Source organism: Quercus lobata, chromosome 9 (genome assembly GCF_001633185.2).
Source record: "Quercus lobata isolate SW786 chromosome 9, ValleyOak3.0 Primary Assembly, whole genome shotgun sequence".
NCBI classification, from domain to species: Eukaryota; Viridiplantae; Streptophyta; class Magnoliopsida; order Fagales; family Fagaceae; genus Quercus; species Quercus lobata.
Genome location: NC_044912.1, coordinates 7,589,963 through 7,609,864, shown reverse-complemented (window position 1 = coordinate 7,609,864; position 19,902 = coordinate 7,589,963). Strand labels below are relative to the sequence as shown.

General features: G+C 34.0%; 3 protein-coding genes across 3 annotated transcripts; 1 reads left to right on the top strand and 2 right to left on the bottom strand.

The window, feature by feature from the left end:
* The first annotated feature begins 2,503 nt into the window (after positions 1–2,503).
* Positions 2,504–5,704, top strand: LOC115960809 (rhodanese-like domain-containing protein 14, chloroplastic). The gene is made up of 6 exons (XM_031079800.1): positions 2,504–3,031; positions 3,186–3,232; positions 3,860–3,952; positions 4,376–4,514; positions 4,613–4,715; positions 5,351–5,704. Exons 1-6 carry the CDS (start codon positions 2,809–2,811, stop codon positions 5,463–5,465), a joined length of 720 nt encoding a protein of 239 aa, XP_030935660.1. The 5' UTR covers positions 2,504–2,808; the 3' UTR covers positions 5,466–5,704.
* Positions 5,705–6,271: 567 nt separating this feature from the next.
* LOC115960217 (UPF0160 protein MYG1, mitochondrial-like) lies at positions 6,272–10,466 on the bottom strand. The gene is made up of 6 exons (XM_031078993.1): positions 9,952–10,466; positions 9,062–9,160; positions 8,308–8,499; positions 8,003–8,122; positions 6,986–7,057; positions 6,272–6,835 (listed from the first exon to the last, which is right to left on the bottom strand). The coding sequence occupies exons 1-6, from the start codon at positions 10,285–10,287 to the stop codon at positions 6,611–6,613; spliced, it is 1,044 nt and encodes a 347-aa protein (XP_030934853.1). The 5' UTR covers positions 10,288–10,466; the 3' UTR covers positions 6,272–6,610.
* A 1,008-nt stretch (positions 10,467–11,474) lies between these two features.
* On the bottom strand, positions 11,475–17,862 carry LOC115960218 (vacuolar protein sorting-associated protein 26A). The gene is made up of 12 exons (XM_031078994.1): positions 17,653–17,862; positions 16,999–17,047; positions 16,838–16,912; positions 15,670–15,744; positions 15,461–15,533; positions 14,595–14,639; positions 14,220–14,331; positions 13,363–13,429; positions 12,929–12,973; positions 12,639–12,694; positions 12,214–12,389; positions 11,475–12,000 (listed from the first exon to the last, which is right to left on the bottom strand). The coding sequence occupies exons 2-12, from the start codon at positions 16,999–17,001 to the stop codon at positions 11,819–11,821; spliced, it is 909 nt and encodes a 302-aa protein (XP_030934854.1). The 5' UTR covers positions 17,002–17,047; positions 17,653–17,862; the 3' UTR covers positions 11,475–11,818.
* Positions 17,863–19,902: the final 2,040 nt, after the last annotated feature.

Sequence of the window (19,902 nt, the reverse complement as noted above, 5' to 3'; positions counted from 1 at the left end):
TGCGGGATGGAATAAGCCATCAATTGGTTGGCACAAATTAAATACTGATGGTGCTTCTATTGGAAATCCTAACAAGGCAGGTGGAGTAATCAGGGATTGTCATGGAGTTTGGGCAAGGGGCACTCAAGATCAACTGGATATACCACTAGTGTGCTGAATGGTGGGCATTGCGGGATGGTCTGATCTTGGCCATTCAATTGGGCATAAACCAGCTAGAGGTGGAACTTGATGCCAATGTGATTGTGGAGTTGCTCAATGGTGCTGAATGTCCTAACCGTAGTTACTCTCCTTTGCTAAATGATTGTAGATCCCTCATAGCCAGACTAGTGCAAGTCCGGGTGGGGCATATGTTAGAGAGGCGAATCAATGCGCTGATTTCTTGGCCAAAAGGGGTTGTTCCATGATGGAGAATTTTGTTTTTTGATTCCCCCCCCCCCCCTCTGCTGATCTGAATGTTTTGATAGAGTTAGATAAAAACGGGTTGTACTATTATAGGCGTGTTGCCAATACTTTGGCCTCTAGTCAGTTTGTAATGGTTGTTGCCATTTGATTAATATATATCCATCCTTTTAATAAAATTAAAAAAAAAAAAAAAGAGGATAATTTTAGCAAAAAAAACAAAAACAAAAACAAAAAGATAAAGGATTTGTTGCAAACTAAGATTAGACACCTGTCCAGATTTATATTTTTCGATAAGAATGATTTTTTCACCAAATGGGGTCTATTTGAGGCATTAACACGTGTGTATTTTTGCAGGAGTCGTTACAACTTAATTTGCCAACAAATCTTTCCCCAACCAAAAATGTCACAAAATTCTTTTATAATTAAAGATAGCATGCTATAATTGGAATATTTTCATAATGATACAACATTTTTGACAAGCATAAAAACAATATCATTGCATCTAATTATCACTATTTTTCTTCTAAAAAAAATAGCTACAATTATTTTTATTATGGAAAATGTTAACGGATGCCTAAAGGGTATTAGTTTATGAAATATTTTTATCAATTTTTTTTATAAGAAAAGAAAAAAGTAACCATTTTTTTTTTTATAATTTTTTATATTTCTCATAAAAGTGGTATCAAAACTTTCCTAAAATAATCAATTACCAAACTCATTAAGGATATGGAAAATATTATCAAATGCCTTATAAGTATTAATTTAAGAAATATTTTCATCTGACTTTTTTAGGTTTTTTTCTTTTCTTTTGATAAAAAAGTAAAACACACAATTACAATAACACGCCAATTTCAAAACTGCTAGCCGCAGTTAGAGCCGCAGATCCATTGATATACACACGCACATTTTTTTAACTCATTTAGAGTTGCGGTTTTTTCTTTTCTTAATTAGTGAAGAACTAGTGAGTCAAATAACCAATACTGACTGAGCTTTGGTGGAAGCTAAGCTAATTTATAACTCATTCTTTGACTGAAATTGAAAGGAATTCATTTTTTCATTCTCACTTAAGATCACATCATACGACTTCCAGCACAAAAGTGTTGATGCCCTTTAAGTCGTAACGCACAAATTAAGAGGCATGTGAGGTTGAGGCTCATGTGTTTGCATAATTGCATGATTGATGTTGACAAAGAAGAGTATCTTTATTTAACGATGCCAACATGTTCCTAACATAACATGACTCCATGACCCCAATTTAAATTAGTATTCAACCTTTCCCACCTTTTATGGCGACCCACTACTCATCACAAAACAAGGGTCTTTTTTAGATTTTGGCAAATGTTTTTCTTCTTGGTGAATTGAGAAATCTTTCTTTTTCTATCGTTTACCTCAAAAAAAAAAAAAATAAATAAATAAATAAAAACCCCTTCAGATTTAGACAATCCTTCACCATCTTAATCAAACAGAATAAAAAGTAAACAAAAAGTTACAAGATCACAACTTTATCAGTGATTTAAAAAAGTAAGTTAAATTACAAATAATTAGAAAATAGGTTAATTTCAATTTAGTCCGCTTGTTTAATTGCACCGTTAGTTTTAGTATTTTACACTTTCTATCTAAAATGACACCATTTTGGTTATTAATTTCACCATTAGTTTTACTATTTTACACTTGCTATCTAAAACGACTTCATTGAGGTGATCTTATGGTACATATTGAATTGATTTGGACAAAAGGACTACAATAAATAATAAATGGAAGTTAAAGACTAGAATTTTTATTTTAAAAAATCCTAAAAAATTAAATTAAAAACTCCCTGAAGTAGGAGGTGACAAATTTAGCTTAGAAAATATGAATAATTTTAGAGACACACTCAATTGCATACCCAATTTCACAACTTGTTGACTTGTGCGATTGTGAGTAGTCAGGACATTTTCTGTTTACTATAGTCTTGTGTGACCTACCACATTTCATCAACCACTCACAATCGCAATTGAATGTGAAAATAGTTGTGTTTGTAATATAACACAATGCAATAACTTAATTTTGATAGAGACTCAATGCCAATAGCACTATCTTACATAATGTAGAAGAGGGAACACAAAGTCTTAAAAGGCTAGCAGCCAGCTCGGATGAAGTGCTACTAAAGCACCGAAAGAAGACAAAGTGATGGGGTTGAAAGATATCCAAAAGGAACTGGTCCTTCTATATATCCACCACAAACTCAGATTCCCACAGAACTAAATATCCTAAATGTTCAATGACCTGGCCACCTCCCCAAGTGTCCAAAAACCCATCAACACAACAGAAGCAAAATAAGCAGCAGCAGTTCAAATTATAGCACTTACAAACTATTAACAAATTGTTAATATTTAAAAATTTCATTGCTGTTTGAAGCTTTGAAGAATGGCTACTATAACTTCAATTACCCTACACTCATCTACATCCTCCTTACATCCTAATTTCCATTCATCACTGCTAACATTTTCTCCAAAACATACTCATGATCATAGTTCCTTCCGGGTAGCAGTGAGATCAGTCAGCTCCACGAGGCAAAGAATGTTGTCACATACTGTGCCAAGGGGCCTGAGTATCCGAAGTGCAGCCACAAAACCTGCAAAATCACCAGGTACTCCTGTTCTAGGCCATGCTTAATTTATAAGAATCCTCACATTCAAAAGACAATATGATCACTGAAATAGCTATAAGTTTGTTTTGATATGCTCATCTCCTAGTTTGAAACTGAATTTGTTTATTTTCTACTCTTCTATTGGAGGGGTTAGCTGAAGAAGACTGGAAGATTAAGAGGGAATATTTGCTACAGAAAAAGGTGCAGCTTCAGCTCTCTCTCTCTCTCTCTTAAGCACACAGCCATACACCCAGAGACCTAAAAGAAGATATTAATTCTACAATTCTAAAGTGTAAAATAGGAGGTTGTATCTTATGCAACAGGTCTATGCAACAGCACTCTCAAATACATGTGATGTGGGGTTCAAAGCACATTCAAAGTGGATGGGAATTATTTTTGCCACTAGCAACAGTAATAAAAAAATTAATGTCTAGTGGAATTGGTGATACACTGTCACATTCCATGATCTGATCAATCAAAGTTTAATGTTGCATCCATACCTCTAAAGGATTTTAGAGGACAAACAGATCAACAGAGCAACGACGACCACTACAGCTTTTTCAATTGCATAAAAGCTAAAAAAGAAAATAATGGATAGAGTGAGATAATTCATCATGAAATGAAGAATGAGATCATGTATCTTGTGTTTATATGAGGGAAAGAGAACATGTATTTCATCACAAAAAAAGGTTAGAAACACAAGTTTATCACTCTGGTTGAATGAAATGTAGGTATCAAGGTAGACAAAAACTAGAAGGAATATGGTGATGCATATTGGAACATAAGATGGATATTCCGATATTCTCAATTATATATTTCTTTTTGCAGGTAAGGAGTGTGGATGTAAAGGAGGCTCTGCGCCTCCAGAAAGAAAACAACTTTGTGATCCTTGATGTACGGCCTGAAGCAGAATTCAAAGAGGTAATCTGCTTATTACATTTTTAACTAAATTAGCTAAAGAGAAGTTGAAATAATAGAAGAAATTCTATAGTGACCTGGGTTTTGACCTGGAGTAATAATTAGGCATGCTTACTGAAATTATGGGAAAACTACTGCAAGTCCCACTCTTTGGTAATAATTAATACTTATTACACTGATGAATATGGATTTCTACTAACCAAGTTGCCCAAGTCACCCGTAGAAGGACCCAAAATGATGGATTTAAGAAAATGGTAGAGAAGACTTGATAACTGCCTCAACTGAGCCTGTTATATTAACAAAAAAAGCATTCTTCACTTTTTATTCTATCAATGTAGATCGTTTATGGACAGGAGCAATAAATACGATGCTAAAGTAATACTCTTTTTCTATGCTCAATTATAACTACAAAGCTTTTGGGTGTAGGCTCATCCACCAGGAGCTATTAATGTGCAAATATATAGGCTTATAAAGGAGTGGACAGCGTGGGACATTGCTAGACGGGCTGCATTTGCATTCTTTGGAATCTTCTCTGGTACAGAAGAAAATCCAGAGTTCATACAGAGTATGACATAGTTGTCAAATCATGGTTCCCTTCTTTGCATTGACTTTAGACTATGTAAGAGCTTTAGAAGTAACTGACTGTTTGACATATGCTAACAGGTGTGGAATCAAAAATAGATAAAAATGCAAAGATAATAGTAGCCTGCTCAGCTGGGGGTACAATGAAACCAACCCAAAATCTCCCAGAAGGTCAACAGTCAAGGTGAATTTTATCAATTCTTCCTGTATTTTTCTCCTTTGAGATTTCATTGCAATGCACTATAGACTATAGACAACTTCAACATGTGCATTATACTAAATTCAAAATTTTCTTCTCAAAAAAAATTCAAAATTTAAAGTACATTAAGATGAGGTTAATTCAATAATAAAATTAATGTAAAGTAGGTCATGTAGAAAGCTAGACAGTGGCCTACTTTTCAAATTTCCCTCTAGAGGCATTCTTGTGCAAAATTTGTATTTCACACTAATTGGAGAGGTGTCAATAAAGATATTAATACTATGTTATCTGGTTAAAGTCATTCTGCTTAATGAAGAAGCAATTATGTTTTGGCATTCAGATGTGGATAGACACGTATTTATAGGAGTAGAGAAACTTGCAGTTGTAGTGTATAGCTCGATATAGCGGGAAGAACATTCATGATGCTCATCTACTGGGCTAAGCATGGGGTCAGCCTAGTCTCTTTTCCAGTCTTGCAAATTCCTTTGTTTCACATATTTGTGGCTAACGTAAATTAGTAATACATCTTTGCCAGCATTACTATTATTATATGGGTTATCTTCTGCATCTTCAATGCTCAACTGAGAGATCTTAACATTTACCTGTGCTACTCCATGCAGGTCACTTATAGCAGCCTACTTGCTTGTCCTCAATGGTTATACCAATGTCTTCCACTTAGAAGGGGGCCTATACGAATGGTCGAAAGAGGAATTGCCAATAACTTCAGAAGAGTGAAGAAATAGATGGTGCTTCCACAGTAGCTCCAGTTTTGTCCCAAATGAGAATGTCAGTGAGTTCTCATCATGATTGATCTACTTTTGTCCATACATTAACTTCTTTGTATGAAGATCAAGTTGTATTCATACTGGATGCTTTTGTTGAAATCTGTAGGAAATATTTTAATCAAACCCATTTTTACTTGGAAGTTGGAACCTAAATGTATTATAATAATAAAACTGATTGTTAATATGGAAGCAGCGTTTATTTCTCACTAGGAGTAGGAGGTTGAACTTGGACACACCCTCAACTCAAACGACTAGACACAAGTAGTGTGATCTTCAACTTTATTGAATAAAGAAACCCCTCTAGTGATATTTGCTTTTCCTCCATTTACCCCTATTGATGCTCAAGTCTCTTGTGAGGCATGCAAATTACAATTAAATTGAGTATCAACACTGTTATAGCAGCAAACGAGAACATGAAAATTCATCTCAATATAAAATTTGCAGATTTAAGTACTCTTTAAATATCTTTTTGTCATTTGCGATAAGGGCTCCAGTTTGGAAATAAATTTTTGCCATCAAATGCTCTGGGAAACAAAAAGAAGCTATTCATTTAAAATAGGATGTTTTGACAAGTTTTACAAGACTCAAAGCTAAATAAAATCTAGAACTAGAGTCAACAGTAACACACGAGGAGCACCAAAGATTACTAGCAAAAAATTCCAATATAACTGATTGAGTCTGCAGACCAACTGGTTCAAAAAATGACAGCAGCAATAATTAACCAGAAAGAAACTCAAAAAATTATACGACAAGGTATCTAACCTTTTGACACTCAACCCAATCATGATCTTGAACAAAATGCAATTTTCATTTGACAAAAAAGGGTTCCAATTCTAAAAAATTTACTTTTTATCATATGTACCTCTTCAAAGTAATAATTAGTGTTACAATGCCTTGGTGTACTCATTCAAAAGATGGATTAACGCTTATCTTTAAGCACTCCATTAGATTGAGTATGCCATATGGCTAGTCCAACACATATCTGAAAGGTCCCTGAAATTATCATAAGAGGCTTAGTCACAGAGATCAGGGATATAAAAGCTCCAGATAACATTCAAAATCTGTGAATACAGTATCTCCAATTAATAGCTTTTACTAGGCCTTGAGAGATGCTCTTGCCATAGCCAGAGCACCCTCATAAGTTCTATTTCCACCAATAAACCCACTCATGTGGACAAAAATGCAACCAGGTATCCCTGCAACCTCAGAGAGTTTGTCATGCTCCAAACCCCTCCAGAGATATGGTAGAGGCTTCCGGCTCTCAAATTTGTCAGGTGACACTGACACTGCCTGCAACCGCCAATTTCCACTCCTATCATCCTGTATATAAAGAGTAATATAAATATTTTAATATATTGTCTAAGCCACTCATCTACAAAGAATACAGTCAAACAGTCCCTCGTTTCTCAAAAAGTCCTCACCATATGGAGAGAAATGAAATATTTTAAGACAAGTATCACTTATAGGTACCTGGTAAATGACATATTTGATGGACGGATCAATCTTCATTTCCTCCTCAAGCTCAAAAATGTGAAGCTTCCACTGTTGAAAGAAGAAAATTCAGCAAGAATGTTCCATAACAAGCAGGATGATATCAAATACCAAAACAATTTATTACACGCCATCTCAAATTTTTAATCTGGTATTCAAAAACCAAAGTCAGTTGCTTTTCATTTTCATTTTATGTTTTGTTGCAATATCAACTCTAAACCATAAGCCATTTATCTTATTTTCCCTTTTTACTTAAACACTACACCGTCATGTGCAAGACACACCGCCCCGGAGGTGGGGGGGGGATGAAAGTATCATAAACAAATTTTTTTGATAATTCAATAATTACAATGAGGGAAGGGGCTTGGATACACCAAGAGGTGCCAATTAGTTGAGCTACAAGGCTCTTGGTGATGTTATCATAAACATATGTGTACCAAATACAATAAATTCAGATATTGGAGATTTAATTGACATATAAATGTCAAAAGCCAATCACATGGATAAAGCATCAGAACCCTGATCAGTTACTAGCTCCCTGTATAGACTTCAGCAAGATTTCGTAAACTTCAACTGATCATCCTGTAAAGTACATTAGACAACGTGACTTCCTAATGATTTTTTATGATGTTTGAAAGTAAGCCATGCTTATTTAAAATACCAATTCCATAGAAAATTCAGCAACATGTTAATTAAAAATTAACACTTACAACTAGCAACAAATACATATATTCAGTATGAAACCTACAGAACAGAGATATTCAACATTTCAATAATAGAATTTGACCCAAGTAAAACTGGAAAAAATCAATATTGTTAAAAATAATCATAATTATATAATTTCTAATTTTAGGCTGGTTTAAATTGAAATCTAAGACCTAGTCCCTTCCACTCCAACCCTTAGACAGACAAAACCAGAGGAGCTAGAGGTTGGAAACAAAAGTAAGTTTCATCAGGCTATCAATAAAGGCAGGTAAGCAGGTAATGCCAACTTACTGGGCAAGATCTCATCAGCACCATGATTTCGCCACTAGAATCAATACTATCTCTTGCTGCAATACACTCCATTACAATTGATCGTGCTGGTAACCAAGATTTTGCATGGAATTGAACACTCTGTGATTAAAGAAAAGTAAAGATTTGGTTATTATTATGAATACGCTTGATGCCTTTTAGTCTGCTCTTCAATCATACATCACAATGTATGCTCAAGAAAGAGCTGCCAGTCAGTTAACAGGTTTTTGAGAAACTATTTTAACATAACACACACACACACACACACAAAAGGAGACTTGAGATACCTCCCAAAATTCACTGCCAGCCAGAGTCATTGCTCGTTGAAAGGCCTCATTTTCTGTGTCAGATGATTGATCAGGATCCACCCAGTCCAAATTTAGACTTCCCACTCTTGAAGACAAGTTTGTGTTATTTACATATTTTGGAGGTTTTTCAGTGTCATACTGATTGATTCCATTATCAATGGCATCAATTGCCTGTTAAAAATGAGTGATGTTGAAAAAGAAAGAGAAAAACATAAAAAGCTAAGTCAACTAAAGCGCACACACAGATGGAAAGAGAGAATTCAAACGACTGTTTCAATAGATATTCCTAGGCGCATCCAAAATGAAAACCATGTCAAGTAAAGAAAAGGCTTATATCTTGCATAAATTAAACATTACGTATTACAGGAAGAACTAACAAGTATATTTTCCACACTTCAGTTAATCTTGTTTGGTAATGTGATTTAGAAGTTCAACAAGTCTTTCTATCATTTTACAAAGTATAATTGTCAGTTGATAAATATTCTCAATAGTTGACTTATAAGCCTTACTCCACCTTACCTTTTTTTTTTTTTTTTTCTCTTTTGATAATTTGATATTCCCCCCACCCCCTCCTTTCCCTCATTTTGATAAGGATTGGGGAAACTTGAAAAGCATAAAGAATTTGAAATGTAATGCAGTGCATATTGCATATAGAAGACACGCAAATCTTTACCATTAAAGAAAGCAAGGAAATTTCCCATTATGTTATATATCAGCTAAAACAATTTAGTACCTCCATAAAGCTTTTATACACTGCTAGGTATAAACGATACACATCTGGGTGTCCTTCATCAAGCTGAAGCTCCTTGGCAATTATCTCCAACCCATAATGCTAAAGAAAAAAAAAATTAAATTAGATTGCAAGAAAACGAAGAAGTACAGTTATTAGTAGCTTATAAAATGTTAATATTGCATGGATATATCAGTAAAAAGACTAATAAGAAACAAACTCAAGCAAACGAGTCAACTTCAACTTGGTTACTTTATGAGGTCTGTAATCTTATTTCAATAATGGGCATTTATGAAACTCGAAAAACACAAGGTTCCGACTTTGAACAGATATTAGAGATGAAAAACTTTGATCAACCAAACGAATATCATGACAAAATTTTTTAAAATGAAATTATAGTAATAACATCTACATAATAATCAAAGTAGAAAGTGCATGGAACTGATGAGTGATGAGGAGGTAAAGCTAGAGACTTGAACAACCCTGTATCTGAAATGCATTGACATTGTATAAAACAAAACTAAGAAAATGCTTTTAAGTCACATAAAATCAAACAAGTTATTCACAGAAGCATGTTATTTTATGAGGTCTGTAATCTTATTTCAATAACGGGCATTTATGAAACTCGAAAAACACAAGGCTCTGACTTTGAACATATATTAGAGATGAAAAACTTTGATCATCCAAATGAATATCATGACAAAATTGTGTAAAAATAAAATTCTAATAATAACATCAACATAATAATCAATGAGGAGATAAAGCTAGAGACTTTGAACAACCCCATATCAGAAATGCATTGGCATTGTATAAAACAAAACTAAAAAATGCTTTTTAAGTAACATAAAATCAAAGAAGTTATTCACAGAAGCACAAGTAATTCAATCAAGCACCTTGTAGACCAAGCCAGCACTACTGAGCTTAGTAGTGAAGCCATGACCGAACACTTCGGCAAAGCCATTCTGGTGATGGTCGTAGCGGTCTCGGGTCGAGTCATAAAGTCCTCCAACGTCGACCACCGCGTCCAGTGACCCCAAAATCTTGGGGTCTCGGGTTCGAACGATTTGGGCTGCAGAGAATTTGTGAGTGAGGCGAAGCATGAAGCAGGCGAGTGCTTCGTCACAGTGAAAGCTGCCATTGTGGGTTCCAACTCTTGTAGCTGTAGAGAAAGCGCAAACCCTGAGATGGTTTAGATTCTGGCTCATCAGTCTCCCCAGGGTGGTAAACATAGTTCGTTGCTTTCAATTTCCAACAGCGTGTTCTCAATCTCCCGGGTATTATATATTTCGGACAATGTTTGACTACGAACTAGTTTGATTGTAAGGAATGGTTACAACTTACAACTTTTACTAAACAAACAACACATTTTTAGATTTCAACTTATATGACGCATGCACCAGGTACACAAGGTGTATAATAATCACCACTCAAAAAGAAATGTATGGTGGATTATATTAATTAAATTCATGATGGGTCTACTATAAATACAAAGAAGAGAAAATAGTATTATGAGTAGAGTATAGGTGTAGAATTTTTATAGTAGTTCAACTTGATTTAAGTGAAAAACTCTCTTTAACTTCAAAGATCTTGATTTACAGGGTAATTGTATAACTTTAATAAAAACTCTAAATACCAACTTTATTCTTGAATTTAACTTTAAGGAATAAGGAAATCTCTTAAGGCTCTTTGGCAAAATTGCCAAATGGTTCATAATTTCTGAAAAAAAAAGCTTTAAAACTCTTAAAGTACTGTTAAAGTACTGTGTGATGGTTCATTCATAGTCTGTTCAAGTGTTTCAAATTTCTATTCAGCCAAAAAAAAAAGTGTATCAAATCTAGAAAGAATTACATATATGCATGGTTTTAAAAATTGGAATAGTCAAATAACCAGAAAAGAGTCAGATTTTCAATTTTTACCAAACCAATTTAGTATTTGTTCCCAGTTGAATTGACTAATCCGGTCTGGTTTTTAAAATTATAGTATATGCATACGCATCTAGGTACCATGAAAGATAAAAAGAAAAGAAAATAAGGACACCAGGTGTCCTAATAAATTATATATAGTTACTTTTCTTATTTGTTGCTTTGCATAAGCTTTCTCTTTACCATTTGCAAAGGTTCAAGACGATTTTCATATGCCTTTCTTAACCCTTGATATGGTTAACACGGTTGTGATTCTTCTTTGTCTAATGATAGGACTCTAGTTATCATCAATTTGACATAGGACTACTATGTCATTTGCCAATAAAAAGAAGTCATACAACACTGCATTCAAGATTTTTTCTTGTGATTATATCTTCCTGCAGAATATCTATTAAAACAAGAACAATCACGATTAAAAAAGAGTAATCCTTGTATGCTTATGGAAACACCATAGACGTCTCAAAAAAACTAAAACTACAAAATAAAAGGCAAGAAAAGAAAAAAATAAAATAAAATAAATAGATGCTCCATAGTTTTAAACAAAAGCGTAGATCTTTGCTGCAACAGTAAGTCATAATGGCAGATCTCAGTTGATTTTTCATAACAGAAAGCCGATATCCTCCCCGCCCTAGCATGGCCCATGTACATAATTTGCAACAATTTTGTATGAAAACTGTCACTGGCAAGAATACAAAGCTATTTATAGCCGTTTATAGAAACAAGATTCTCACACCACCAAAATCAACCCTAACAAAGCTTTACAAGTTGCTCTGAGGCAATTTAGTCTTCTTTTTCTTTCCAACTGAAATCAAATGTTCATACCCTGTAAGATGATTAATCAGGAGGAAGTTTCCTGAAGCCTATATATAGTGATTTCCTGCTGCTTAAAATACCGTCGGTCTTCTTCATCGACTAGAACAAGGTTCAAATAATACTTCACACTGAATTTATTATTGATGTTTCGGTACGTAGGTGTCAATTCGTAAGGGCTAAGGAACAGTCTGATTGGAATTGATTCACCTGTAAAATCAAGCACATGATTGTAAGCCATTACAGCTATTGGCAATTCAATAAATTGATATAAGTGCAACATGTGAAATCAGGAAGCAACAAGTTAATTACCTCTCACCTGATGATCCCAATAAACCAAATTGGTAGGGTATATTTTACGTTTGCCAATAAAATTGAAGCGTTTCTTTATTGTACATATAAGCATGGTAATTAAAAGAATACCTCTGACTGGAGCGCCATCCATCAACTCAAATTTAGCAAGTGTCTCTGTCTCAACATGGGTATTGGCCCCCGATCCTGTTGATTCTCGACGCCTGATCTCCAGATCCATATTTTTTATCTTGATTCTTACAAGAAGAAAATATATCTTACCAATAATAACATCTTTCAGATGATACCTGCATATTTAAAACAATAATAAGCAATGACATAGATGATCCCCTCCAACTTATGCTACATAAAACAATTTAATTTGCTCTGTACTCCTGAATAGTTAGACAAAAAGGCTATAAATTATTGATTGAACTGGCAACCATGTACAAATGAACCACCCTAAACACCAGGTTTAGCCAGATCTAACTACAGTCAGGGTTAGCCAATATTCAATTGCAACTTAAAAATCCAGTTATAGTACATGTTTGACATACTTGCTTTTGTTATACTCAAACTCGATGTGTAGGCAATCTTCAATTCCAACTTCCATCTGCATAGACCATGAAAATAATGAGAATCCCCAGTGACATTAGTTGTAACACTGCATTAGACAAATGCAACATAATTCCAAAATGATACACTATCAAATGGGCAACTACAACCAGACTTTTCACTTCATCAATGTAATAAATCGTCTTTAAATAAGTAATGACCCATAGCATCCCTACAAAGACATTGAGACAGCAGCAAAATTAACCAAATAAAGCTATGTTGCTGCCCTCACCTTGATGCTGTTGTTAATTGATGGTTGTGGGGTATAGTTGCGAACCTGATGCAAAAATTAAAAACTTAAAATAAATAAATAAATAAATACGAACCAGAAGTGAGATGCTACAACAGTAGTGAATACAGAGATAACAAAGGAAAAAAGACTTGCACAGAATTTTTGTTAAAAATTCCAAAGGGAATAGACTGGAAAAAGTACATAGGTATAACTTTTGTATCTTCACAAACACTGAACCAAAATAATTGTTGAAACTTGAAAGCAGATAATGTGTGACCAACAAAAGACAGGTGACAAGGAAAATATTAGCTTCCTCTTCAATCAAAACTCCCTAAACTAAATTATATACCAAATTTAAGAAGCGAAGTAACAACTACCTAAGGCTACATGCAAATTAATCACCAATTACCGACGCAGAGAGAGAGAGAAAATACCACAAAATCCTGGTATTCCACGATGCTACCAGCATAACCGCGACTGATTGTGACTTTCAGGACATACCTGGAAAAAGGCGATTTAATTATCACCAGTAATAATTACATAGCAATCTACTTAGGCAAACTAACATGAACTTAGTCATATCCTTTAATTATGATTAAATGATAATTTAGTGAAGGAATAAAAGAAATAATATATTGAGACAGCCAAAGGTATTGAAATGATAAGCACAATTGGTCGTCCTTCAAAAAAGAAACAATTATAGACACAATAGAATTCAATAGCAGGCAGTGAGTCACGGCAAAATATCACAAGTTCTCAAAATTAATGTTAGGATTACCATTAGGACTACTCATTACATGAAATACATAGCAACTTTGCAGTCGGCAAACTAATATGCAATTAATTATTACCAAAACTTATAATCTAATAACAGATTAAATAAGTCTTCTCTCTTTAGGCAGCAGACTTGCTAAGACACAATAACATATTAAATTTCAGGAAATTTCAGAAGCAAGCAATACACAAAATGAGAAGAAAACAGGTTTCTAAATGTTTTATTACATGAGACACAATAAAAGGATGCTGCTGATGGGGTAGGGGAGAGGAGGTTCTGCCCCTAGCCTAAGGCATTATTCAAAGTTCAAAACCAGAATCATAAAATAGGTAATTACATATAGGACCAAAGGCAGAGGATGCACAAACAATTACTATCTTACTCAACAGCTCCAAGCAAGTAAGTACTATAGCGACAGCAAGTTGTAAATGGTAAATGCCACAACAGGAGATACTAACAGAAAGTACGAATATAGTCGTCAACAGTGAAAGCTTTACAATACAATAAATAGCTTACCTTAGCCTCACATTCACCCCATTGTATGTCTCGTATGGCATTTCAACTGTAGAAAATTCAAATGGATATGTTTTCCTCTCATATATATCTCCTGGTACATCCAGTTCACGGACTACAAACAGAGAGCAGTAAAAATTAAAAGCAATCAAATAAATTTCCACATTTTTAAATCTCAGAATGATACCTGGCATAATACAAATTGGAAGGAAAGGAACTTCTTTGCACGTGCGTGTGTGTGTGAGTGTTTTGGTTTTTTTTTTTTTTTTTTGGGGGGGTGGGGGGGGTTATTTAATTGGGAGCAACAAACAAATGAAAAGAAGCCACGTTGATAGCTTATAATTAAAGCTAATGACTAGGAAGCCAAAGTATACTCACCAAGGGAAGTGAAGTCATAGAAGTTTCCCCTATCGAAATACATCTCTGCCAGCAAAATAAATTTTCATTGATGATTTGTCTCAGAAATAAGAGAAAAAATTAGTCCTAGAGAGTCCTTTGACCAGCAACTAAGGAAAGGGAACCAGAAAAACAATAAGACCAAAATATGAAAAAGTTAGTAAAGTAGATGCTTCTGTCACTGCTCATGACTGGAATCTATCAAAGCTAAACCAACGTTAATATCGTGTTATATTTAGTTAGTAATGGTATCACTCTTGAGATCATGGAAGAACAAGTTAAAAGAAATTTATCACTTTCAAGCATGTTTATTTGTATAACATTCAACGTTTTTTTATTTTGTTTAAAAAGGTCTCTAATCATGTAACCACAAAATAAATTGGTCAATAATACAGATTCTTTAAAAGTAAGAAAAAAGGAAGCCAAATTGGGGCAATTGGTCTCCCTAAAAACAATGCACACCCTTTACACTGAAATGAAAGAAATCAGTCATGAATTCCAAAGAAACAGTCTTGAACCTTCTAACGTCAGGAAATATCATACTCATTCAGAATCATAGTAATTAAGTGACCATCTAGATCATAAACAGGACTAATCCAAATCCTCAAAAACAAATTATAAGCATCCAAAGAGGTGCATTATTTAAAGATTTACATACTGCACTAGCAAATATAAAATAAAATCCTTCAGCCATTGTGCTTTTAATATTTCGAATATTTGTTACAAGCAAGAAGTCCAATAATAACTCAGTAAAGAAAAATTATTATCCTGTGATTCTCACACTAAACCTATTGTTTCACAAAATTATTGATAATGTACCACACTGAAACTTTGCAACAAAATCACACCTATCTGGCCAAGGAGCTCAACTTTCACACCGTTGTGATCAACCTTCTTCCCTTGAAATGGTTCTATAGAAATCTGAAAATAAGACCACAGAAAGAAAATATTTTCTAAGTAATGCTGTTAACAATCTAGAATTCTTAGACGCTTCCTATAAATTTACATTTTGCATTACAATAATTTAACATTTAGAATTATGCTATCAATCAAATACCTTCCCAGCAATGTTTTCTTGACTTTGGAAAAGTGGGACCAAAACTGTTTGACCATTTTCCTTCTTTTGCGGGACCTATGTAAGTGCATAGAAAACAAAAAATGTAAATCGTAAGACTATAAAAAATGTTTCAATTTCAGTAGAAATTAAATTTTGAATAGCAATCACATGGAAGTGAAAGCTCCCACCCCCAACCAAACAAAAAAAAACAAGTTATAGCCACCTAGGATGCATAGATACTCCATTTTTGCTCACATACCATTATCCAATACATATCGTACTGGTATCATACCGGATACCTCTAAGATACATACCCAATCTTTTTTCATTTTTTTTTTTTAAGTGCCAATACATCTAGATGGACCAGTGATACAACTTAGATACTGTTGTAACTCAACCCCCGATAGTGAGAGATAGCCCAAACTTGTAAGAATTTTTATTTATATAATTTATATATTGGTTTCAATGTTGAACACTTATCTAGTTATCTTTTATTTACTCTTTTGGATGGTTTGTATTCTATACAAAATTTAATGGTCATGGGTTCACTTTATTATCCATTATTTCTCTTAAATTGATATATGCTTAACAATATATTAAAAAAAAAATGCTTAACACTATATAAAATATAAATTTAACAAGTAATTAATACATGTATCCTCAACGTATTGTATCCTAAGTTTTTCAAGAAATGTTGTATCCCCGTATCCATACCCATATCCGTACCCCAGCATCTTAGATAGCCACCAATTGAGCAGTCATAAGCCAATATTGTCCCAAGTAATATTGGCTTATGACTGCTCAATTGGTGGCTATCTACGATGCTGGGGTACCTATCAAAAAAAAAAATATATTGTCCCAAGTAATACTCCCACACAGTTGCAGAGAACATAAGCACTTATTTGAATGATGAATCATTCTACACCATACATGGTAAGTTTCGTTGTTAAAATGTTTAGATCACAATAACATGAGAGATTCAAACAGTCCATGCATCATCATAACCAAATTTCACATACACTTGATGCCATGCCTTAAATCAACACTCAGAAGAAACCAATTTTTCAATAAAAAGACATATTGGCAACATCAACAAACTGCCCTTTTTAAGTAAACCCTGGCTAGTGCTTAAAGTAGAATACCATGCAAAGTTAAAATCAATTGCTACCTGCTTGCGAGTTTTTCCATCCGAAAATGTGATTGAAACGTTGCAGGCTGGCTTGAAAGCACCAATCAGGTAATTCTGGGACCAAAAAAATTGTCAAGACACATTTTCGAAAATGTATCAAACAAAATTGGATCTGTCTTAAGCTAATTGTGCAAACTTACCATGCTGATCAAAATCAAATCCCAAATCCTAATGCCTTACTCTATGCACCTGCAAAATTCAGTGTCAATGTTAAGACTGTAGCTAAACATGCACAATCACCAATTGCAAAAGTTAAATTTCTTCAAAAGTCAATGAATTTTCAGCTGAAATAGAAACCCTAAAAGGAAGACAGAAATGGGATAAGCTCATAACCAATGCATGTGCACTAAATTAAAGAATACAAGCTCAAACTAAGCTTAAAAACCACAAAATTGCACAATAGCTACACTGCTTAATTACCAAAAACACCCAAGCCCATTTTTTTCCAAACCCTGCATCACTACCTTAATACATAAAAATTGCTTATGTACGTGTATTTGAGTGTTTGTGTGTGTGTGTGTGTGTGTGTGTGTGTTTGAATAAAAATGAAACATACCCAATACCCAGAATATCATACATATTCAAGAAAAACTGCCAGAAATACCAAAGCTCAGGTTTTTCAAAACCCCACAACACATTTACATAAATCCCCAGTGATATTTCTATGGGTACATCTACAATTAGCTACCCAATCAATCAATCACAAAATTAAAGCCCAAAAAGGAGACGAAATCAGGATCAATTGGAAATTCGAACCGATTTAGCGTTAGATATTGAGAAAATTGATTCCGTACCTTAGGAAGAGAGGACAGTACCGAGTCTGGACACGAACCCAAGGATTGGAAATTTGGGGCAATACAACAGAGATTTTCAGCGAGAAAAACGAAACTGTGTGTTTGATCGATCTGAAAATTTTTGACAGTTTTTTACGAAATGGGGACGAAGATGCGAGCTCATTTCTCACGTGATATGCACGCGATAAGATGGGAGGGACAAGATTGAGAATTTCCACAAATAATTTTGTATTCCCAACTATTAATTCTAGGCCCAACTTTTTAATCAAGGCCCAAGTGCCCCAACTTTTTTTTTGATAAGGCCCAGTGCCCTAACTTATTATTGAGAGAATAAATAAAACTTTTTTTTTTTTTGTTTTCTTATTTTGAGAATCGAGAAAATAAATAAGTGGGTAGTATTAATGGGCATGGTAAGATGATCGTTAAGAAATAGTTTTATATCAAATTTTTTATCAGTTTTATAGGGTGTAAAGTCAATAGAGTTAATGTTTTTAATTCTATTTGTCACTTCAGTGATATTTTCGGCCCTCTCATTAATTTATTCAAATTTTTTATTAATTAAACCTTGTAATATATTATTTTTAATGAGAACTTTATGGTAACAGTTAACATTTCCCTAAATAAATTAGTCAAAGGTTATGCTTGTTTATCTTATTGGCCATTAGACCTATCATGTGATAAGAAAAAAAAATATTGATAATGCCATAATGGATTGGTTTCTTGTTTTCTTCTAGCTTCGAATGAAGACAAAAATGGCAAGTGTTTTTTTTAACATGATTAGAGTATGTGTTTGTAATCATGATTGGAGTTCTAGTTGACAAAACGAACCCCTAAACCTAGGGATGAATTACTAGTTCATTGAAGTTTGAATTAATGCACTAATTAGTAGACTTTGTATGTACCTAATCTAGAGACTAGAATTGATTTATAATTGCATTATATTAAAAGTTGAACCAGTCATTTTGGGGAAATTATTATATACTCCTGGAGTACTATAAATGCGTACTCCCTCCTCTCACATGAATGGTGGGTCCCACTAATTAAATTCATGATGGGACCCATCATTCATGTGAAAGGAGGGAATACATATTTATGGTATTCCGGGAGTACCTAATAATTTTCCGTCATTTTGTTGGCTGTAGCTACTCTTCTTTTTTTTTTTTTTAAAGGATTTTTTTTTTTCCATAACTGCACATATGCATCATAGCATTGCATTGCGGTTTGCAACATAAAATATTTTTCTTTCTTTTGGATTATATATTTTATTGTTATAATAACAAGTGGAGAATAAAGATTTAAATCATAATATTTCAATAAAATAAACAAAATTACATATTGCTTAGTACTCTTGTAAAATTATCTATAATAAAACAAGGTAAGGTGCTACTTTTTTTTTTCTTCTTCTTCTTTTTACTCAATATAAGGCAGCACTCATCCACATTAAGAGGTTTTTATCCATTTTCACTTATATTGGTGAAATTTTGTAATAGGTTTATGATATTCAATTAGGGGTATTCACGGTGTAGTTCAGTTCAATTTTGAGCTATATTTAGCACTATACCGCACTTTAATATATTGGTTATGGTGCGGAACAATGTGGCTTTAGACCGTGCAATGTCATACAATTTGGTTGGTTTTCATATATATTAAACATATATTACAAATATATACTAAATATATTAAATATTTTACATATAGGTTAAAAACATTTATAATATCTTTCTTAAATATAAAATAAAACTCATATATTAATAGGTTGTGGGTGAGTTGGGTTCGAGGAACCAGGCTAGCCCACCTGGACGAAGCCCAAGGCCCATTAGGCGATGTAAGCCCAATATGCATGGGAAAAACAACCCTAGGCTTTATCACAATGGGTCCAATCTCTAGTCAAGTACCAAGGATTGGGGCAACCATACCTCGAGGAATTCCTTTGAGGTCAGTGGGCCAGAGCCAAACACAAAGGAAATTTGTGTATAGTCCCAATAAGATCGTTCACCAAGAGCTAGTGTCCTGAAAGGGATCTACTCCCGAACACTCTCCAATGTCTAGAATAAGTTCCAAGGGAATCCTCTGAATTCGGAAGGATCCCTTGGGATTCTGGCAGGCATGGGAATATGTGAGTAAGTGGAGACGGAAATGATAGTCACCCCACTAACGGAAGACTATAAGAGGAGGTCGAAGTCAAGGAAGAGGGGGTTGGACATTGGGGGGAGAGTAAAGAGAGAGAGAAAGCAAGAGAGGAAAACAGAT

Coding starts and splice junctions, on each gene's coding strand:
- LOC115960809 (XM_031079800.1), top strand. CDS start 2,809: ATGGCTACTATAACTTCAATTACCCTACACTCATCTACATCCTCCTTA. Junction 3,032..3,185: donor AAAACCTGCAAAATCACCAG/GTACTCCTGTTC, acceptor TGGAGGGGTTAG/CTGAAGAAGACTGGAAGATT. Junction 3,953..4,375: donor CTGAAGCAGAATTCAAAGAG/GTAATCTGCTTA, acceptor TTTTGGGTGTAG/GCTCATCCACCAGGAGCTAT.
- LOC115960217 (XM_031078993.1), bottom strand. CDS start 10,287: ATGTTTACCACCCTGGGGAGACTGATGAGCCAGAATCTAAACCATCTC. Junction 8,500..9,061: donor TGTATAAAAGCTTTATGGAG/GTACTAAATTGT, acceptor CATTTTTAACAG/GCAATTGATGCCATTGATAA. Junction 6,836..6,985: donor TCAAATATGTCATTTACCAG/GTACCTATAAGT, acceptor CTTTATATACAG/GATGATAGGAGTGGAAATTG.
- LOC115960218 (XM_031078994.1), bottom strand. Junction 15,534..15,669: donor AAGAAAACATTGCTGGGAAG/GTATTTGATTGA, acceptor TCTTATTTTCAG/ATTTCTATAGAACCATTTCA. Junction 12,390..12,638: donor TTTGAGTATAACAAAAGCAA/GTATGTCAAACA, acceptor TTAAATATGCAG/GTATCATCTGAAAGATGTTA.